Genomic DNA, 15,447 nt, shown 5'->3' on the forward strand with positions numbered 1-15,447 from the left:
TATCCTTGAAAAATTCATCACCTACAGTGAGTACAAACACAGATTCGACTGCTGCAAGAATGCTAAAGTGTACTTTGGAAGAGTAGTTGGTAAGTAAAAAAAAAACTTGTCTCACAGGTGAAAGATGAGTTTAACTCAGGTGATATGAGGGTAATTCTCACTCAATTAACGTTTACTTACATTCGATAACTTACAAGTAACTGATACTTCTCGTCGTACATCGAAGAACAAGTGCAAATATGAAAAAAGAAGAAACAGGAATGGTGGGTGTTTTAAAGGAGATTCGTGGGTGTTTGTACTCACCCCCACGATGCGGCTCTGATTTTGGCGTGTATTGAGAGTGAGGTTCCCTAGAGACCTCATCATAATGTATCATCATGCCCTACGCTTCATGGATCGAGTTAATCCACGAAGTCGGATAGAAAAACACAGTTAGTTTATCCGCACGCTTTTCAACTAATCCAGTCGAAAGAAGGCGAAAGGTGTGCACTTTGACGAGAAAACGAACGATCCACCAATTATCAAGGAAATTCATCAACTTCACTGTACCAGTTCAACCAAAAGAAGTTGTTCGAGTATGGTTGGTGTCAATCTGCAAAAGTAGAATATACCGATTCCGACTGTCTGTCAAAGTGACGAGGCTAATGCTCCCATTCCTAAGCGGACCAACAGCACAATTTTCGTGTCAACTAAAATGTTTCGTGTACGTTCACGAAGAGATTAGAATGGTATGCGCAGCGATGGGTTATCTGAAGATGTCGGCAACATCAAAGCGTATAAGGCACGCTGAGGGAGCCACCCCAAAATACAAACAGATACTGGTCGGCTCGGTGTGAGGTTACCTCCCGCCTCGCTAATACGATACAAAACAAAGACAGTAAATAAACAGTTTCGTTTGATGTGCTGAAGAGGTGTTGAAGAGGAAAGAAAATAGTAGAATCAATTCCAGAGACAGCGATACTCGACGAAAAGAATAGGAGGAGGAGCCGAATGCGGGTAACACGTGTCAATCACAATGGACGTCTTCTATAAGTGTTGGAAGAGACGAAACTGGAACTGGAGTAATTCTACTACGGATACTCAGGAGGGCAATGGATGAAACTCTGAATGTTGTCCACGTTAAGAAAGCTTTATATAAAAGAACACGACAGCTGATTCAAAACGACATAGTGATTGTTGGAGGCATAGTCGAGAGGCAGGACGTAAATCAGAAGTGCTTGAGAATTTACGACCGCATTTATAAGGAATGAAAAAAGCTGACGCAAATGCTATACTTGCAATACCTCAACATCTCTACGAATTATGAAGACGTACAGTGACACATCCTGGATGCTATCCGAGAATTATTTCAAGAGTACAGGATGTGTTGATGGTGGGCGGGCACCGGACGGGAAACGACGACGGGCTGCGCCGGCGGCGTATGTATGGGCCCAAAACGACGGACATCGTCGTTTGCCGTTTGTCATCATTATCTGGACATAGTATCGCCGAGGTCGACATAATGCTGATATGAGCATGGATTGTGTGTTGTTCGCGCCAAGATTTCACTCTGATATCCCTTAAGTGTTGTTTGGAATGTTCGCCTCGCCATCGCGCTGCGTCAACCAAAGATCAGTCATCACCAACGCTTTGGCGGGACATGAGAAAAGTGTTTAGAAAAATGAATAGTGAAGAAAAACATGATAAAATGTGCAAAATGACAAATTGTTATGAGTTATGAGGTGGGGATGAGAACGCGGGTGCCGTAGTGTAATGAGAGTTGACAGTGAGGATTACTACACAACAGCGCGTAAAGCCTCTGCAAAGGATTTGAAGATGTGTCTGCAAAATCTAGGCAGAAAATGTTACTATTTTTACAAGATGAATGAGTGTAAAATAGCGACAATCCTCTTTCCAAGGGTTAAGCCAAATTACATGGATACTGTAACGGTTACATATGCAAAGAAACGAAAAAATGTCGACAAACAGACATTTATTCACTAATAAAATTTCTCAAATTTTACGTGGATCCTAAAAAGAAACTTAGGCTAGGAAAGTGATTTCGTGGTATTCCAATGCAATTTTGTGTAGCGAGCTGGTTTTTTCGAGAGAAATTCCCAAAAGAAGGATAAAATTACTCTTCGAAAACCAAACAAACGCCCTTGAACACTTGTTTTTTTCCTGTGGATCACGTCCTGAATAAGCCATGCCAGGGTCGACTTTCATTACTAGATGGAAACTACGCGCGAGGCAATTGCGTCCGAGCGACGACGAAACGAGACCAATCACTACTAATAAAATGAAGCAGAAACTAAGCGGACAGCACAATGTGAAACCAACTAGGACCTCTTAAAAATGCAGCCCATTTGTGAACGGGATCTTTCAGGATCCTGCCAGATCAAGAAATGATTAAAATAGACGCTCACCCTCAAGAGACATCAAATTAGCATAGATCTCGCCTAATTGAACCTGCGCACCAGATCAGTATCTAAGGATCTGGAAAGGGTCATTCACTAGCGTACTAATGAGTATCGTTAGCAGACGGTGCCCGTCGTATGCAGCCACCTTGCGAACACTTGAGTAGGATTAGCGTCATGGATCTCAAGTGCTACTGACGCTACATATCCTACGTTCAGAAACGTGTGTAGTTGGCTGGAAGCGGTTGAACTTCAGATCGATGATGCGATGAGGGTGTTGGGGCCTTGAGCCGCTTAACTCGGTCTTGGGCAAATACACCTGGGGTACGTATGGGTCAAAGTGCAAGAGATTCGCACTCAGCTGTGCTAATGTGACTCGAGAGTACACGAGGGATGGTATGAATGGATGGCTTGAAGAGAAAAAGAATAACAGGAAAAAAATTGACTGCTCTCTGCTCCTGCGAGGCAAATGCACGGTGTCGGAAACCAATTACGGTGCGCGAATGCAATAACGTGTAGGAAATGAACCATGACAGACTGACCATGACAAAAGACCATGCTGAGGGCTCGAATTCATCACTCAGACGGCTATCGATTCTCTCACAGTTGACTCGATGGAAATGGTGGAAATGCTAATTAGGTTCAGTTCAAAAACGGTCAGTTCAGTGACACGACAGCGAAGGACGTGCACGAACATTGACATGAGATTGTTGTCAGATGAAAAAGAGAATATCGTGCCATAGGCTGGGGACACGCGACGACAATGACGTTGTGAACCGGACATCAGTTAGAAAATGCCGTTCATATGTGCAGCCGGGATCGACGACGAAATTGGCGCCACAGAACAATGGCGCTTTGACATCGCGTCATCACTGCGTCGGCTACCATCTGCACCGGACGTTGTATACTCGAAATTTACGATGCGTACCATGTTTGAACAGCGCGTTCCTCCTCCTCCTCCTCTTCTTAGGATCGCATTTGCCGGGAGATGACTGTAGAGGTGACAGGCGGTGAAATTTTGAAGGCGCCTACGACTCATCAGTTGCCTCCCGTCTAAACACACAGATATTTTCTTCGACTCTTTCCCCCAAAGCTTTTTTGCAACTCAAAATTTTGCTGTTAGTTGTGTCACGACCAACCAAATGGTAGAAAAGAAAAGTTCCAAGACTTTTCAGGATGTTATGGACCTTCAATAGCATACTTCTCAGAAATCTTGATAGTGAATGTCATGCAATTTCAATTTCGCAACTGTCAACCTCTGATATTTCCTTAATATTAATTTTTCCAGATCACATACTGTTAACGTCTTCTGAAGAATACCATTTTCAAGAAACGATACCATTTATTAATTCAGAAATACTATTTTTGGCCAAAAAAAAAGCTGAGAAAAAAAAAATAAACGAATGAATGAATGAGTAGAAGAAGATTCACAGATTGCGAAGGTTTTCCCGCAACAATTAAAAATCCTGAACAAGGATATTTAACTACAAATATGTGATTAATCATTGTCATCTATTATATGAGAACTTGCGAAACATAGAGGATTCCTAGTATTTCCTGAGGTTGTGATTAAAAGGTGATTTTTGGAAAGAGTAGATGGAAATCCACAGATCGCATTTGTTCAACATCCTCGAAATTAACCACAGCTAAATATTTGGTTTTTGTCGATATGAGAATAAAATATGAGGTACACAAAAGCTTCGTTCACTTGTATCATTCGAAATATTGGAAAGATATTGAAAAGATGAGATGCAGACAGTGATGTGTCAAGACAATCAAGGCGTCTTTGCTGATTCAAGTGATTCTCGTCAAGCAACGGATAAAAGAACTAGGGAGACATCAGAGAAAAAGGAAAAAAAAAGAGATAGTGATGAAGGAGGAGAAGTTGCTGTAGACGAGCTATTAATCGCGTTTGATGTCGAGTTAGGAGTCGGAGATTTTGATATAGCAATGCCAGCTGACGCCGCCTTTGTTAGTGGCGACAGGTGGGGAGGTTGGCGATGATTGTGAGATAGCGGCCGATTGAGTCAAACCGCACCGAAAAATTGCCCGAGAACGAGTTCGTTAGTTCCCCTATGCCCCTCTCTTTCATTTTTTTTATGTCAAAAAATGAGCGACTGGGCATGATATGATTCCTCTTGATTTTATTTCGTAGAAATTTGCTCGCGTTGAATCGCGTTTAGTCTGTGCTGTCGAAAGCACCGGAAACTCGTCCGAATTGCGCCGAGTTCCGATTCGACACAGCCCCTCCTCGCAAATTACTCGTCATGTCACGCAGTGTAGATATACGAGCGGAAAAAAAAAACATTGCAGTAAAGTGAGAGCTCAGATCGAGAAACCAATCCGCAAAGTGTCAAACTGTCACTTTGATCAGGATCACCAACGATAACAGATAGAGGACGAAAAACAGCAGTCATATGCTATTGTTGTAGGATCTATGCGTCCATCATATAGCGCGAAATGATCCTCAAAACTCACCGAACACGTCACTCTCAAGGTTGTCCCTTCACACTTCTTATCAGGCCAAACAGTGCGGGCGTATAGAAAGGTGTGAGGGTGTGACATCAATCCAGGAAATTCAATTCGATTTGTACATGAAAGGTGAGCATAGGGATTGGAATAAAATTGTTCGAATGCTCGGGAAAAACTTATTTTTTATGCTAACTATTTAAAAGGGAACCTGTACGAAAACTTATACAAACTAAAAACTAATTACAAACTAAAATTTAGAAAAATATATTCATTTCATATACAGCTGGATTAGCGACTAGCGCAAATGCCTTATTGAAAGGAAATGGGAGAGAACAGGTATTCAGAAATGAGAAAATGTTGACAGGTCTGTTTTCTTGTGTCTATCGGTTGTCCATGAACCAAAAATTGCTCAACAATCTGTTCAAAAAACCAAAAAGTGCATAATTGGGATATTAGATAAACACTATCTGCTCATCTCAAGGGGATTAGCGTGCCTCCTCTCCAACAAATCCCTAATATTTTCAGTTAATCCTCCCTTAGTTCTGAAAAATACTCGGATAGATGAATTTTTATCGGCAACGCTAAGTCTTCAAAAAAATATTCTTCAATAATTGCGAAAAAAAAAGTAAACAACGCAAGGACAATTGTTAAAAAAATAGAATTTTCAATCAAAGGCCGATAAAATCCTGGTTTTTCGACAAGTTTTGGTCCAAATAGGTTATATGAAATATTGTAACTGGTGTTACTGGAAAAATGCAGACATCATTGTCATTTCAATTGTAATTTGAGAATTCAATCGAAGAATTGAACAGTTTTACTTGTTACACTAATATGATGATACATCATAACATTTCACTCATCATTCATTCATCACAAGTTTTTCACCACCATTAAAAGAACCAAAACAGCGAGAAGATAGAGTAGTGAAGGGATAGGCAGTACTACTCCATCCAAGAAACTTCTAGAAAAGATTTGAATTTGAAAAAAAAAAGATTTCAGTAGCTACTCTCGGAGAAAATCAGCTTAAATAAAGGAGAATATCAAGGTTCGTCAGTAAAATCATTGTACGAAGCGAGAGGATGTGAACCGCCCTATTTTTTCTCGCCTAATCTCACTCCCGAAAACAACATCAACCTTAACATCTTTTTTTTTTCTCTTCCTCGTTTGACTAACGATGAAACGCAACTGCCACACATCCAATCCACGCCAACAACGCTTATCCGGACCACCACAACAATAAATGAGCTCATTTATCATTAGTATTTGTGAAGGTATCTAACGCGAAGATCATTTTAGCGAGCAAAAGTTAGAGAACATGCTCGGTTAAAGAATAGTGGACCGGTGAGGCATGTGAGGCTGGTTTATTGAGTGCATTCTGGATGCAAAGAATAGCGTTGAAATGTGATCCGACATGTATACTCACTAGCAAACATAATAAACAAAAGTCTGCTTCGGGATGAAAACGCCCTGCATTCTCCGTTTTTTTCTCGATAGAAGAAATTTTCAGTAAAAAATTGGTTGATGAATTTGTGCAAACCTATGAGGAGAAAAAAGTCATTAGACCTCCAAGAAATTGGTTAATGTTGTTTTCGCATGAACATAGTTTTTGATCGACTTTTCGGCTTTTGTCAGAGAACAATGGAATAGAATTCACTTCCAGGACAATTATAATAGCAGCAATTCTTCTGAATTCAGACTCTCCAAGGATACTGCTATGGATAACTTGTATTACATTGCCATACGGGTTGGTAATGAGCCGCTTTCGACAAGAATGATTGTATCATAGTGGGACCCATGCTTGCACCAACGTAAATTACACCCAATTACAGGAGACGTGTACGAAAACATTGAATACGTGATTGTGAGGATTTCTTTCCAGGCACCTTGTACATAAAGTACTCAGAGGTGATAAATAAATGGTAGAGAACATGCTGAGGTGGGAAAAATTGTCAACGAGTGAAAATCTTCCGACCCTCACGGCGATCTCGCAACATTTCCGTGCACGATGTGTTAATCTTTGCTGTGTAATATGCGAAACATCTCGATCGCCTTCAACATGGAGGGAAACATACCTCACGTCGCTGTGGACGACGATGTTACACTAAATGATTCCATCCATTTGTTGTTGCATTGTTGACAAACACATCGTCATATCGCCGTGTGATAATTTCTCCCAACATAACTCGTTGCACGGAGATACAAATAGAGAAGCAGTTTATTCCCCCGATCAAATGGCAATGAAGCAAAAAGCTGCGCTAATAACACAAGCGAATAAATGACACGTCGATCGATAAACTCCTCCGATTCTACTCGGCTTCGAACGCTTCTGCAGCTTCCTCATCGGCAGCGGCTTCCTGAAACAAAAATCTCTGAACGGTGCCCAGGAAGCAAGTAATATTTCTTGGAGTTTCTGATCACTTGGTATTGTTGATATTCAGAGACGAGGTCGTTCATATTCGATTCAGCTTCGGTGAACTCCATTTCATCCATGCCCTCACCGGTGTACCAGTGAAGGAACGCCTTTCGACGAAACATGGCTGGAATACTTCCCGTAGAGGTCACATTAACACCTATACAAAACATCGGAACCCTTGTAGCTCCAGTGGACTACGGAAAAGAAAGAAGTACTAAAATTTACTAAGTTGTACAGGACGAGGAGCGTAGAGGGCTCTACTACTGGTTGATCCACACAACGTGTTAAAGTAATTATTGACCATTTTACAAATAAAGAACTTTTTCGACAATTAAACTTACTGATACTATTGTACAGTAACTGGGGTTCTAGCATGAAGCTGCAACAAATCCATGTGAATATCTTAGTCAGCCTAACAAACGATGAGCAATTAATTACAATATTTTCAAATGAGATCGATAACTATAAGTAGTTCCATCAGTCAAGATCTTTTCATCATAAATAACGCTCAATTTTACTCACTGCTTGAACACCTCAGTAGTTTTTAAAGGTTTGAACTCAGAGCTCTAAAAATTCTTATGTTCAAGTTCATTCTACGGTCGGATTTACGAGTTCATTTCGCTCCCATTTTGATTTTATTGATTTTGAACTCGTTTTGCTGCATTTTATGTTTCTAGCATACATGTCCTTTGAAATCCGTGAAACTTCTGGAAAAAAACTGGCTTTCGAGTCCTAAGATGTCCGACTATTTGTTCGAGACAGGTTGAAGAATGAAAGTAGGTGATGCGTACATACCAGTGAACTGTTCGGAAATTCTCTTGAATAGCTCCTGAATAGCTGTGGAATTGCCGATAAACGTTGCTGACATTTTGAGACCACGTGGAGGAATATCACAAACGGCAGTCTAAAAGAGAAATAAATTGATGCATAAAATATGGAAAAAGATATGAAGAAAATAATAAGATGATGTACAACATTCCAAATTTCCCCATACCTTTACGTTATTCGGGATCCAATCCACAAAGTAAGATGAGTTTTTGTTTTGGATATTGAGCATCTGCTCGTCAACCTCCTAAAAACTACTTTTTGATGCATAAGATTTCTAGCACTGCTTCAAAAACTACGAAAATATTTTCTGTTCTGATTTTTTCTCTTGAAAAAATTACAACTCCCCGTTACGCACACTCATACCACATCCCCAATAAAACTCTCACTCAGAAAGGAATTCAGGAGAAAAAGGAGGTGACCTTCATGCTCATTCGACCTCTGAAGATTGCGGCAGCTGTGAGATATCTTCCATGACGAGGATCACAGGCTGCCATCATATTTTTAGCGTCAAAGCACTGTTGAGTTAACTCTGCCACAGACACAGCCCGATACTGAAATCAGCACAATCGCTGTATTTTGGTGTTGGAAAATGGAATTGTAATCTCTACTTGTTGGTTGCTTCTGGATGTCAACGGAGCGAATCCTGGCATAAAGAAGTGAAGACGTGGGAACGGCACCATGTTAACGGCAAGTTTACGAAGATCAGCATTTAACTTTAAATATTAAAATAAATGACATCAACTAGATTTATGATTAGAAAAATTAATCTGACATACCTGACCCGGAAAACGTAAACATGTTGTCACACCGCTCATCGTAGCTGAGACAAGATGGTTGAGATCACCATAAGTTGGAGTCGTGAGCTTTAGAGTGCGGAAACAGATGTCGTACAGCGCCTAAACTCTACCATTTTGTTGAAGTCATCTCGAAGAGAGATTTTTTTTTCGAACCTCATTGTCAATGCAGAAGGTCTCGTCGGTATTCTCCACAAGTTGATGTACGGAAAGTGTGGCGTTGTATGGTTCCACTACCTATAATTTATGTCATTTTATTTATTTTCAGAGATTGTCCCGTCACGAAAAAAATATCTCCTAGGGATTAAAAAAATATAGACGCAAATTTGCGCAGTAATCGTGCACTAGAACTTTCGTGCACGATTGTGCGAAAATGTGCCAAATTAGTGTAAATGAGTATAATATTTAGAGCAATTCAACTAATGTTTAAGTTCCTGTGGAGCAATTCCGTGCATGACTTTCACTCTGCCCTCAAGGTTTAATTTATTTTTTGAGATTAGCTGTTATATTGGAAGGGTAAAAGAGCAGATCACTTTTGAAAAATTTCTACAAATGAAAAATCGAACAAATTTTTGACCTCTTAGAATAGATACATACAATATAACGAGGAGCGTTATAACGAGGAGGTCGCAATGAATTCTGGAACTACCATTAAGGGAAAGTAACTAACCGTGTCCGAAACCTTAGGGCTTGGCACCACAGAGAATGTGTTCATAATACGATCCGGATATTCTTCACGAATTTTTGAGATCAACAATGTACCCATACCAGATCCAGTTCCACCGCCTAATGAATGTGTCATTTGGAAGCCCTAAAAGAATTTTAAAAAATAACAAAACACAAAAATAATATCATAACAATAAATTTTAAAAAATCCCTAAAAGAAATCAAAACAATACCAGCAAATTTCGTGTCTTTTTGAAACCAACCTGAAGGCAATCACAACTTTCTGCTTCCTTTCTAACAACGTCCAGTACATTGTCAACCAGCTCAGCACCTTCAGTATAATGACCTTTCGCCCAATTATTACCGGCACCTGATTGACCTGAATCAAAGTGATTGTATTTGATCTCCGGAGGTGAAATTCACACAGACTATTTCCAGATTTCATATTATTTCCTGTCACGCTCAATAACGCAAATGGTTAGCTGGCCGAGAAGTGGGTTTATGGCCTTTGCAGGTCATAAAAAATCCTCGTTTGTGTTCGTAAATACGCGTCTCAGGTTTCGTCTATAGAACGAGGGACAACGTCGTACACCGATAAAAACTGAGGTTCCTAGCGCCAAAAAAACAGGAGGGAAAAAGCTTTCCATGTAAATTTTAAAACCAATAGCACTAGTGCGTTAAAACGTATATAAAGTTATTGAGGAATGCAAGTAATATAGAAAACATCTACTTTTTTTATGGAAGTATTTAAAAGAAGTCCAGAAAGTTGCTCATATTTAGAAGACAAGGGGAGGAACCAGAGGACAATGGCAGCGGTTTCCAACATCATCGCTGATCGCATGTCGTGACCGACAACACTAATCAATTTGTAATTCAACGGCTGTTACGGTACTTCCACTAAATTTTAAGTAATCGTTAATGCAATGGTAATCGCTATAGAAATAAAAGCAAAAATTATTCGAAAATACAACCGAAAATAAGTAAAACTATTCGGAACTGGGATTATTGGTCAGATATTGTTGTCACAAATCCTATTTCATACTGGGAGATCAAATATGATCTCCCAGAGCTCGGCAAAAAATCAAAGACAAGACGTCGCCTAGCGAAATTTAAATTGAAAACGAATTTTTAAAGGGGGATATTGTGTAAAAATGTGGACCCTTTGCCGACACGGATATTCTAAGTATCTGAAGTCCAGAAGAAATAGTGAAAGGAGGTAAAAGAAAAAAAAGTAGACTAAAAACGTTAACTTCTACAGGAAAAAAGGTGTAACTTTTTGTATCCGTTGACAATAAGCGAAACAACTAAGTAACCCACCAAAAACAAAGTTATCCGGGCGGAACAACTGGCCAAATGGTCCTGCACGTACTGAATCCATTGTGCCCGGCTCAAGATCTACCAATACGGCTCTATAAAATTCGAGACTGTTTTCGTGTGGATAACTGACAGTCTAACACAAAAACAAATTCTAAATTCTCAAAAAAAAACTTCTGTTCGAGATAGATTCGCGTTGTTATATAATTTTATATTATATTCTCGAAAGGAGAAGGCTTTTTTCACGTAGTCTTTTTTCAAAAAGAATTTTTGGCTATTTTTGGGGAAGGAACGACAGTCCTGGTAAGTTTTCACAACTCGTAAAATTATCTAAACTATGGGAAAAGTCTTAATATAATCTCGAATCCTACTGCCATAATGTTGGTTAGTTTTTGAACTTTTTCTCAATTTTCAACTGATTTTAACATTTAAATTCTTGAATTATCTTTGACTTTTGCGGATCTCGTGTGGTTTTTTTTTTCTATTCCCAATCAGGCGATTAAATTTTCCAGAACTGAACCTGTGATTTAGTTCGAAAAATGTTATCCTTTTCGTTTTGTTTTCCCTATAAATATGCAGAGATGTGTTTGTACACTGTCTTTACCACTTAATGGATTTCCCTCTTATTTCACCTCTTTTTTCGTAAAAGGTGAGCTGATTTTGTTTCGCCCGCTGGAACCACATCCAGTAGATAGGAATTCTGGGATTTTACTCTTCAAACTGTTTGCACTTCTGAATCTTTTGTTTTATGATGATAACACTTTGAGGAAGTGATGCAGGCGAATGCTACCGTAACTGGCTCCAGTTCATTTCACTGTCTCTCAATTATCTCCTCATTTTCTTGAGTGCTTGTGGATATGAGATGCAGCTGCCGATTGCGTGCGGTTGTTTGCGAATGCGATCGGTGGCAAGGTCGATTAGACATTCATGACTTGGACAACGTAGAGTCTTCAGCACTATGCATTTCTAAGTTCAACAGGATGAGGACAAGTTGATATCTTTTTTTTGCAGGAAAGAAACAAATGCTCTTAGAACCAGTAATTGTCCAAACGAACAATTTCTTTCCAGAAAAAAATGTTCACGGTAATTAATTGTTGGGCTTCGTTAGGGTCGTACGAATCGTTCTGGAAAAATATATAAACGTAAATCCAAACAAATTTGCGCGGTACTCATACACACGGTCGTGCACGTGCGAAAATGTGTCAAATTAGTGTAAATGCTGATGTTGGGAGCAATTCAACGAATGTTAAAGTCGTGCGGAACACTCCAGTTCATGATTTTCACTCTGCCCTCAACATTTAACTTATTTTTTTGAGATTAACCGTTACATTGAAATGCTAAAAGAGCAAATCGCTGACGTTCATGAGGACTGTTCAAAATCTCCAATTGAAATGACCTCTGGAAATATTCGGACAGGTGCTAAATTCCTTAATTTGAATTTTCATTTTCGCGGGCAAAGAATGTGAGCTGATCTAACAGTGATGTTCACTAACCAAACCCAAAACATATGTTATCCAAGACGTCCATTTGCGTACTACAATATTCTAGTAGTTCTCATCTTGTATTCTCATCCAGAACGCTCTCTTTGTTCCCTATTCTCAGAACGCTTCCCCAAATGATAGAAATAGAAAGAATATCAATAATAGAAACACCCTTCCACCAAATAAGATAAAGCGAACAAGAAACTTCTAACAATTTTTATGTTTATCTATTTTTTTTTGGGAACTTTTGAGTTCCCACGACGGGAAGTAATAAGATCATTAAGTTCCCAAGAGATTTTCAAACATTCTGTGATAATGCGATCGTTGAGGAATACTAAAGATTTTAACAAATTTTAAGCATTCGCCAACGTATTGTCCGGATGGATCGATACCATGGTCGTCGGAGATCACTTCCCAGAACTAAAGATCAAATAGTAAATCTCTACATGGATATCTCTATGTACATGGTATAGATCTATTGCTAGAAATACTAAAGATTTTAACAAATTCCAAGCATTTCTCTAAGGACACATCAGAAAAGGGTCTCCTTGTTGTGATAGAGCTCACAAAAAAGGAGCACCGAATTTTGAACCTCTATCCATCATTGATCAATCTATATCCGTTCATAAGAAGAACATTCATAAGGAAGACTATGGAATTGAGGTGACTGTTGAGTATAGATACAAGTTTCCGATTGGAAACTGTATTTGTTATATCTTTACCGTATTAGTACTAGTTAGATATTAGTTGAACGACAACTAGTTTAATCTCGTCTAACAACTGGAATATAAGTCTTTTAAGGTTTTAAGGAAACATCTCCTAGGAAATCTCTAACCCACCTGGGAACATATCTATTTTGTCCAGCTTCATTGTAGTACACAGAAATACGTTCCAACTGAAGATCCGAATCGCCAACGTATTGTCCGGATGGATCGATACCATGCTCGTCGGAGATCACTTCCCAGAACTAAAGATCAAATAGTAAATCTCTCGAAGTCATAGATCTACTGATGTCTCAACAAGAAAATCTGATTCATCATCTTTTCATCTATCAAATCCTAGTAATCCTTGCTTTTGAAGCACTGTTTCACTAAAATGAGTGCAAATTCTAATCCCGCTCTTTTTCAACATCCTCATTCTCTCTTTAATTAGAACTTTTTGGTTGGTTTACATCCAGAATCAATAAAAGGAGTAAATTCACTGCGAATCATCACCTTGCTCTCAAATTTTTGTTTCGTCGGGCTTCATACTACGATGAGACTCATACAAAAACTCCAAGGTCAATTACGTCGTGAAAGAGTTATGGAAATTTGCATAGAATGAGGTCAAACTAAATCACGACGAAGATGTAAAGAAGTGCTACATGGTGAACACTCTTTAAATGAGTAGATACACTTTCGACGGTTTCAAACAACAGTTCCGGTGATTTTAAGAGGAGGAAGACTTTTAACAAATCGAAGATCGGAATGTGAGGTTCGCCCTCATAGTTCATAAAGTTCATAGAGTTCACTGTCTTTACCTTGGATCCAATTTGATTGCCACACTGGCCAGCCTGGATGTGGACGATCTCGCGCATGGTGTTGCACACGACTGGACGGCCGTAGCGCCGTCACTGGCTCTCGTCCATGAATTTTTGAGGCTCGAGTGCTATAGTCTGCGTCTCTCGGCACAGCCTATTGTCTCTCTTAGATGTGAGATGAGTCCACAAATTGGCGTCGGAGGCAGTCTGGAACCTCATGAATTCATACGCTGTTTTTGGGCGCCAACATCCAACCCTCACTCCATCCCCTCCGTCGTAGATCCACTGACTGAGCAATGACCACATTCATAGTAAAGTGCAGTGCCAGGAATGGATGAAAGTGAACATATTTGGGCATGGACACTTCATATCAACGAGGGCGACAAGTTTGTTGTAGAGGTGGCGGAAAGAAAAAAGTAAGGAGGCTGTTCATGCTTGGCTCTCCCTCTTCAGAGCTTCAAAATAATCTCCTGTGATGATAAACATAATGAGTATACTGGAGAGTGAAACTAATACAATACACCAAAAACCCTCTAGAATGAACTATCTAGCAGTTCAATTCATGCATTCAAACATAAAAATCTAAGTAATTCTATTTTAAATTTTAAAAATTCTAGATAATTCTTTCACCAACATTTAAATTTGTAACATCCCAAGCAATCAAAGATGATAATGAAATTGAAAATCAGAAGTGACATATTTCGCTGCTCCCAGGTGAATTAAGATCCAAGATGTGAGAAAATGTGGAAAGTGAAACAGAAACGAAAAAACCACCAAGCAAAAAGTATAGTCTGCAGCGAATCCTAACCTTACGTGGATCATGCTTTTGAGATGAATTTAGTTATAAATCTTAACAAAACTCCGACATTAACTCGCACATAGAGCTGAAGAAATATAAATATAAAAAACTAGGTCGCCCTGTGGATTCTTCGTAGAGTTCTCAAGAAATTTTCCACTATGCGAGTCATCTTTTTTTTTCTCTTCCGAAATCACCTATCCATTATTCTTCACAGAAATTTTAAGACCACATAATTACATCCAATGGTGGTGATCAACTGAATCTTCGATTACTCCTGGAAGGCTTCAAAAAATGTCTGTCAAAAGAATTGGTGATTAAGTTTCTTTTTTCAAAACGGATTTTTCACAGAGTGTGAGCGTTTTCTCTTCACAATTTGATTAATTGCGACGGATTACTGACTCGGACAGTAAAGCATTTCAAGGATTTTTTTCCTGCGTTATGATGCAGGAAAACTACGCTGACACTAATTACATTTCGATCGTCACTATTCCACGCATATAATCTGAAGTGGAAATTGAAATTCTCATTAAACTAATTCTCATTAATTCTCATTAACATATTCCAGTGTCAAAATTACCATGTTAGAATGGTCGCCTGGCACGGTTTTTTTCTCTGAGCACAAATTTTTATTCGATACTTTTTCGCTGCTTACGCTGGATGCTGTTGTTCTTGAAGAAGCTAGATGTTATCACGAAATTATTAGCATCGAGGGAGAAAATAATCTCCATATTTCATGGATGCAGTAATGCATATTGAATTACCTGA

General features: G+C 39.2%; 2 protein-coding genes across 2 annotated transcripts; one reads left to right on the forward strand and one right to left on the reverse strand.

Moving 5' to 3' along the window:
• Positions 1–4,157: 4,157 nt before the first annotated feature.
• On the forward strand, positions 4,158–4,400 carry RB195_021211 (uncharacterized protein; the record flags this gene model as incomplete). The annotated part of the gene is made up of 1 exon (XM_064207833.1): positions 4,158–4,400. The coding sequence occupies one exon, from the start codon at positions 4,158–4,160 to the stop codon at positions 4,398–4,400; it is 243 nt and encodes an 80-aa protein (XP_064063714.1).
• Positions 4,401–7,174: 2,774 nt separating this feature from the next.
• On the reverse strand, positions 7,175–13,940 carry RB195_021212 (uncharacterized protein; the record flags this gene model as incomplete). The annotated part of the gene is made up of 13 exons (XM_064207834.1): positions 7,175–7,222; positions 7,287–7,405; positions 8,077–8,185; positions 8,276–8,353; positions 8,529–8,660; positions 8,718–8,822; positions 8,886–9,005; positions 9,060–9,140; positions 9,574–9,714; positions 9,833–9,948; positions 10,887–10,978; positions 13,204–13,331; positions 13,884–13,940. The coding sequence occupies 13 exons, from the start codon at positions 13,938–13,940 to the stop codon at positions 7,175–7,177; spliced, it is 1,326 nt and encodes a 441-aa protein (XP_064063715.1).
• Between the last annotated feature and the right edge of the window lie 1,507 nt (positions 13,941–15,447).

This window comes from Necator americanus, chromosome X (assembly GCF_031761385.1).
Source record: "Necator americanus strain Aroian chromosome X, whole genome shotgun sequence".
NCBI classification, from domain to species: domain Eukaryota; kingdom Metazoa; phylum Nematoda; class Chromadorea; order Rhabditida; family Ancylostomatidae; genus Necator; species Necator americanus.